The sequence below is a fragment of the Medicago truncatula genome, chromosome 2, assembly GCF_003473485.1.
Source record: "Medicago truncatula cultivar Jemalong A17 chromosome 2, MtrunA17r5.0-ANR, whole genome shotgun sequence".
In the NCBI taxonomy this organism is placed as follows: domain Eukaryota; kingdom Viridiplantae; phylum Streptophyta; class Magnoliopsida; order Fabales; family Fabaceae; genus Medicago; species Medicago truncatula.
Window position 1 is genome coordinate 45,641,936 of NC_053043.1, and position 7,311 is coordinate 45,649,246.

The 7,311-nt window shown below is 33.3% G+C and overlaps 1 protein-coding gene across 1 annotated transcript; it reads right to left on the reverse strand.

The window, feature by feature from the left end:
- Positions 1-989: 989 nt before the first annotated feature.
- On the reverse strand, positions 990-6,130 carry LOC11413239 (phosphoenolpyruvate carboxylase 2). Its single transcript, XM_003597076.4, has 10 exons — positions 5,963-6,130; positions 5,049-5,443; positions 4,526-4,610; positions 4,014-4,236; positions 3,764-3,867; positions 3,576-3,663; positions 3,270-3,424; positions 2,185-3,183; positions 1,706-2,092; positions 990-1,428 (listed from the first exon to the last, which is right to left on the reverse strand). Exons 1-10 carry the CDS (start codon positions 6,128-6,130, stop codon positions 1,132-1,134), a joined length of 2,901 nt encoding a protein of 966 aa, XP_003597124.1. The 3' UTR covers positions 990-1,131.
- Between the last annotated feature and the right edge of the window lie 1,181 nt (positions 6,131-7,311).

Sequence of the window (7,311 nt, forward strand, 5' to 3'; positions counted from 1 at the left end):
AAATTCTTTTGGGAGTTTGAAGGTTCCCAAAGAATGACTTTTGTGAGAAAGATTATGAGAATGTGACAAGATGTTTGAATTTGACGATGATATATGAAGACATGTTATACAAGTCACATTTATAATTTATGTTTTAGTTAAGACTTATTTTGAATCTTATCAACATTAAACTTGGAACATGGTTAACATGTTTATTTAGCCTATATTTTGGATATTAATTTTATGCATTTTTTATGTTTTAGTTTTAATTATTTCAAATTTTAGGAATATACTAAGTAGTTTTCTTGGTATATTAATAAATTTATATTGCTTAAATAATTTTCAAGTGTGTTAATAATATTATTATAATATAATAATAAATAAAATAGTTGAAAATGTTCAAAAATTGTTTTATAAGCTTTACATAGTGCAAATCAAACATTTCACATCATAAAAGGTATTATAGTCAATTTTGATTATTTTGTCCAGTACATTAACATATCAAACAAGGTACAGACACAACTGTTTGTTCTGTGCACCATTTATCAAACAAGTAAAGTACAAAAAGTTGTCCTATAACTTAGACATTTGTCCTGTACTATTCTGTGCAGTATCCATCATTTTGCAAATCAAACACACCCATAATATATATATATATATATATATGACAATGACATGTGTCATTCTTATATGTTACATTACATTTTTTTTTTTTGTCTTAGATGAAGTGGTAATCCGCTCAAATTAAACTCACATAAAACTGTGAGGTCCCGGGTTCGAACCCGGGTCACGACGTCCGGCCTTGCAATTTCGACATTTGCTAGTTGAGTTAGGACTTCTAGACATATGCTACATTACATTAATAGAAACATAATTTTTTATATACTGATAAAATAACAAATTAAATAACAAAGTGAAAATTTGAAGAAAAAAAAATCAAGAATGCCTTCACAAATAAACAGTTTGATTAAACATTTATAGGATAAATACATATTACTTGTAGAAACACCTAGTCCAAAACCAAATTCTTTATTATATAATATATATAGTAATAGTTATTTGATGCCAATCCAAATCTCTGTCAGGCATAATACGTTACATTGTCTATGTAGCCAAATTATACAAATACATATATAATAATATGGAGCTTAATCAACCAGTGTTTTGCATGCCAGCAGCTATACCCTTCATTGTCAAAATAAGGGTATCCTCAAGACCAGGAGCATACTCACTTTTTGGATTAAGTTTAACAAGTTCTGCTGCTGGCTTGCTTGATTCCATATACTCCTTTGACAAATGTGGCCTCATTTTCACATGGTAATCTGGATCACGAATTTGCTTCAATGTGTAGGCTTGTAAGACATTAAGGGTTGTGATATACGAGTCTCTAAGGCGTAGCCTTTGCTTTAAGTAAGGGTCTCCTTCAAGAATATCCTTGTGACCAGCAACCTAGGAATAAAAAGAGCTCATTAGAACTAACTTCATTTCTATTTCAGAATTCTCAAATCTTGGCCACTCCCACTTCTAGCAATAGTTTATATTGAAATTTGGTTAAAATATATTTTTATTTGTTTCCTATGAAAATTTTAGTCCTTCATCAATCTAATATCAAGGGTTACATTTTTGTATTTTTTTTATTTTAAAAATGATTACAAAAATTGCAGGAAGGAAAATATATTTAACCTCTACATCCCAAATGGCAAGTTTCAAAGCAAATAGAATTTACCTTTAGGAGAAAGCTCTTGGTTTCTTCATATTTAGATCTCAAACGCTCACCAAATGGACACAACTCTGGCGTAACTAAGAGTTTGTCGTATAAGGAAGCGATCCCGGGGTCTCCCTTGGCGAAAACCATCTCAACCAAGTCAATGGTAACCCTAAAGAAAGGCCATTGATTGTACATATCCTGAAGCATTTGAAGATTCTTTGGATCTTTCTCAATTGCATGCTTGAATGCTTCTCCAAAACCAAGCCAAACTGGTAAATGAAACCTTGTTTGCGTCCAAGCGAAAATCCAAGGAATAGCTCGGAGTGATTCGATTCCTCCACTTGGCTTTCGTTTTGATGGACGACTGCCAATGTTCATTCGTCCATATTCTAACTCCGGTGTTGCCTGCAGTTCATAATAATATTCATAAACAAAAGAAAAAACAAAAGACAAATAAATTGCAATGTCATAACTCAAGTATTTTCATTGACACTTACACATCGGAAGTATTCAACAAAACGAGGTTCTTGGAAAACAATTGAGCGATATTCCTTTGTTGCAATGACAGCCATCTCATCCAAAAGGGCACGCCATTCCGGTTTTGGAGACACGGGAGGATGCATTCCGTGCTCGAGTGTAGCAGCAGTGAAACGCTGAAGTGTTCTAAAGCATAGGTGCTCCTCTCCAAACGATTGTTCAATAACTTCACCTTGAACTGTTACCCGAAGTGAGCCATGAATAGTATCCGGTGGCTGTGATAATATAGCAAGATGAGTAGGACCACCTCCTCTTCCAACTGTCCCACCTCGGCCATGGAACATTGTTAGCTTAACGCCAAACTCCTTCGCTACGTTTATGAGTTCCTCTTGAGCCTTGTATAGTGCCCAAGCTGCAGATAGACGACCTGCATCTTTTCCCGAGTCTGAGTATCCTATCATAACTTCTTGCTTTCCATTGATTCGGTTTCTGTACCAATCTATAGAGAAAAGTCGCGCTACAGCAGCAGGAGCAGACTCAAGATCAGCGAGCTTTTCAAACAGTGGGACAACTCTTAACGGCTGTTTGACGTGGCATTCGCGTTGTAAAAGCTCAACAGCAAGCACATCAGACGGGGATGTTGCCATTGAAATGATATAGGCACCGAAGCTGTCTGAGGGAAGTTCTGAAATGACATGGAAAGTTTCCAAAACATCGGAAATTTCTTCTGTCTTAGGGAGATCATGGCCGAAGAGAGGACGCTTTCCACTAAGCTCAGATAAGAGCCATTCCTGCCTGCGCTCCTCTGACCATTCTCTGTAAGATCCAATCTGCAGGTGTTTTGTAATTGCGTCCATAACGTCTGTGTGCCTCTCTGACTCTTGACGGATGTCGAGCCTTACGAGTGAAAGTCCAAATGTAGAAACTTGCCGCAAGAAATCAAGTAAGCTTCCATCTGCTATTGCTCGGTCACCACATGCACAGAGTGACCTGTAACACAGTTCAAGAGGCTCCAAAAACTACAAGGAAAAAAATCAAAGTTAGAGTGTAACGATTCATGTGCAATAATACCATTGCTTGTATTGGACTGCTGTGAGGATAATACCTGCTCAACATTTGTGAAGGTTGTCTCTTCAGGAATGTCCGAGTTCTCATTAGCTAATAACTGGCGAGCACGTTCACGAGTATTATACAGTTTGTCCCTCACACCTCCAAGAATGACACGATAAGGTTCGTTTGGAGGAATTTGTTTCCAAAATTCTGCAACATTTTAAAATTCATTACAGCAATTTCTAGACCAATTGGAATTATTAATTGAACTCTAAAAAAATGCACGGGTACAGATAGTACAGCATTGTAAATTCCAATGATGATGTAAAAGTTGTGCAATTTGGAAGAGAGTAATGCATACCGATATAATGTTTTGCATCTCTTTTTGAGGATTCATGGAGCTCCTCAGCTCTAACACGAAGCTCGTCGTTGCAGCGCCACATAGACAACTGCCAAAGCAGACAAAGCAAATAATTAAGAATTAAGAGTATGTACTTAATGCTTGATGAAAATTTATAATCACAGTAGAGATCGGCACATTCAATTTACCTCGAACATGAGATCCTCTATCTGAGAGAAGTACAAATTAGCAGCCATCATTCGAGCTAGTAAACACACATCCCTTGTAACTTCAGGGGTTACCCTAGGATTGCCTGTAATGCACATCAGACATATTGTAAGGAATTTTTTTTTTTTTAAACTCATACCGCATGAACACTTGCGAAAATATTACAATTTTTTATTAAAGATAATAGGCGTGCTCATTTGTTAGTTTCTTAGAGAAAATAAATAAATATACCATCACGATCTCCTCCCATCCAAGAAGAGAATTGGATAACAGGAGCATTATATGGGACACGTTCGTTTACTCCAATGTTCTTTAGAGCTGTGTCAACCCGACGCAAAAACTTTGGTACTCCTTTCCAAATTGTCTCGTGAAAGTAGCTCATTCCTGCTCTCATTTCATCTTGTGGTGTAGGAGCAGTCCTTCGAATTTCATCCGTGCGAAATGCAGCTTGAATCTGTGTATGTACAATTGGCGTTAGAGCTGTAGGTTTTGTCTAAAAGAACTCATATGTAATTCTAACCACAACACTATACTCAGATTAATTAAGCCAAAGCATAGAAAATAGGGACGTCAATTATGAAATCAATCATTTGTTCACTGTGTCTAAAATCCAAAATCCTAGCGAGTTTTTTAAGGAAAATATTATCCTCGATCAAAATGTTTATAAATCACTAGAATTTATATATCAATCAACTCAGAGAGTCGTCTAACATCATATATTGAGTATGGAATCAAGCATGTACCTCTCTTTGTAAAGCCTCGTCAAGTTCTTGCTTATCATCTGGTGTTATGTCTTTAGCATACAACTGAGTTAAGTTATTCCTTATCCTGCACATGAAGACATATGATTACTAACACAAAGACTAATCCTTGGTGCAGAAATTGCCACAATTCCATAAATGGTACTGTATAAATTATAATGACCTGTAATTACAGGACATTCATTGATTAAGCATCTAGGCCCTGTTTGGATAAACATCTTATTCTTAATTAAGCCCTTATGCTTATAAGCATTCATCATAAGTGCTTATTATAAACTACTGTTATAACTGTTTATATATAAACTATAAATTTCTTTCATAAGCTAAAGACATGTCATAAGTTGTTTCTATAAATTCTCCCAAACAGACTCACAAATGTTTGTAAGTCAATAACCTCAAAAAAGTCTATCCAAACATGCCTCCAGACAATAAATGTTACAACAAGAGACCGCCATAACACAACTAAGTTATGACAGAAAATTATTAACGGATATAATGGACAAACCTTCCATGCTTTTGCAGCAAAGATCGACGAATCGACTGAGTAGGATGAGCAGTTAGGACCAAATCAACAGTTTGACTCTTCAAAGCATCAAAGACTTCCAGAGGAGTCTTCTTGAGTTCAGTCACAAGCTTCTTGAATGTCTCTTCAATATCTGACTCAGTTATGGCAGAATTTTCATCAGCAAAATCACCTTTCTTCAGTAACTTGATCCTTCTTCTATATGCAATTTGAACTTCTTCAGCCAAGTTTGCCAAATTAAGCATGTGGGAAAATGATTTAGCTATAACAATAGAATCTCCAGCATCAAGACCAGTTAGCATATTCCCAAGTTCCTCCAATTTCTCTGGCCTATGCTCCCCTTCATACTCTGCTGATAGCTCATAACAATCTTGAACCTATCAACCATCAAATTACCAAAACTCTTAGCCACAAGTTCATAAATCTACTCAGTCAAAAATTAAAAACATTGATTTTATGTCCACTAATTTACTAACATACTAACATTTGTCTAAAGAAAAAAACAAAGATTTCATTTACTTTAAAGCAATACTATCAAGTATCAACTTTTTTCAAAGCCAATTTTGAAAATTATATTATCAAATATCAACTATTTTTTCATCCAAGACCAAAAGCAGTTTCTTTTCAATAAAAATTTAAGTGGGGTTCCAGAAATATGTTAATATTATGCTTAAAAAAGTAATATTTTTTCATAAGCATAAGTAATTGAAAATACAGTATTATTTACTTAAAACACATACTCAAGTCCAATTTTGAAAATTATAATATAAACTAATTTCATACTCAAGACCAAAAATTGAAGTGGGGTTTCAAAAATATGTTAATATTAAACTAAAAAACTAATATTTTTTTCATAAGCATAAGAAAAGAATTAAGAAAGGAATTGAAGAAAATACAGTTTGTCTGATATCTTCTCCATGCAAATCTTGAAGAATGTCAAGAAACCTATCCAACAACAAAGCATCATACTCCACAAGTTTATCATCATCAGAAACTTTTTTTGGTGCCAATAGTCTCAACTGAGCATCAATTGAAGCCATCTTTTCAATGTTACGAGTAGCCATATTTTCTCTCTGAATTGAACCACTCACGTTGATGAATAAAATTTGTGTTACTAACTAGAGCTAGTAGTAGAAAGTTCAATTATATATATTATTATGAAAATAAGAAAAAGATAATAATTAAAAAAAAACTGTAGAGACGAAAATCTTGTGACAACCTAGGTGGAAAATCTAGTTGGTTCCAAGTTAATAGGATTGTGTGTTGTGTTGTGTTATCTAACTGCACGGGAAAGTACAACAAAGATAAAGTAACAAAACAAACAAACTTGAGTAACTAACTAACGCCTTTGATCACGGAACTAGCTAGAGAGAGAGAATGTCATGTGACACACAAAAAGAACACTCTCTCACATTTAATTTATAGAGAGAGGAGCTTTATTTTTTTGCTGATTTTTTTTTCTTTCAGTTAGATTAAAAGAAAATAGAATGTTCTAGATGTGAAAAACAGTTGTACTTTAAAAGATAAAAAAACAAAGGTTAAATATATTTTTAGTCCCTATAAATATACTAATTTTTCGTTTTAGTCCCTCTAAAATTTTCCATCAACTTTTAGTCCTAGAAAATTTTCAATCATTACTTTTGGTCCCTCCTTTAAAGTAAACTCATACGTAGAATTCATATTTTTAAATAAAATTTTGCAGAAAAATGCATAATATTATAAGGATCTCTCCCAAAAAAATTTAGAACTTTTACTAAAACATGAATTTAATATGAATTTTTATATGTTTTATGGTAAAAAATTCATATTTAATTCATGTTTTGTTAAAAAAAATTCTAATTTTTTGGGGAGCGATTTTTACAATATTCTATACATTTCTGCACAATTTTCTTAAAAAATACAAAATTTCACTTAAAAGTATGGACCAAAAGTAGTGATTGAAAATTTTATAGGGACTAAAAGTTGAAGGAAAATTTTAGAGAGACTAAAACAAAAAGTTGACATATTTATAGGGACCAAAAACATAATTAACCCAAAAAACAATATTATCTTATTTTTTTTGACAAAAATCGTCTATCTTAATTAAATTTGTGAATTACAAGATAAATATAAAAGCACTATTATTTGTCAAAAAAATAAAATAAAAGCACTATTATATAAATTTTTATCATATGAGAATGTTAAATAATTTAATCATTATTCGAAAGCGTTTTTGTAACAAATAAGTTTCGTTACAATCCGATCC

What these genes read in the sequence shown, in the direction of transcription:
- LOC11413239 (XM_003597076.4), bottom strand. Translation starts at nt 6,130, where the DNA reads ATGGCTACTCGTAACATTGAAAAGATGGCTTCAATTGATGCTCAGTTG. An exon ending in TTGTTGAATACTTCCGATGT is followed by an intron (nt 2,093 to 2,184) that starts GTAAGTGTCAAT and finishes TATGAACTGCAG; the next exon opens with GCAACACCGGAGTTAGAATA. An exon ending in CCAAGAGCTTTCTCCTAAAG is followed by an intron (nt 1,429 to 1,705) that starts GTAAATTCTATT and finishes TTTTATTCCTAG; the next exon opens with GTTGCTGGTCACAAGGATAT.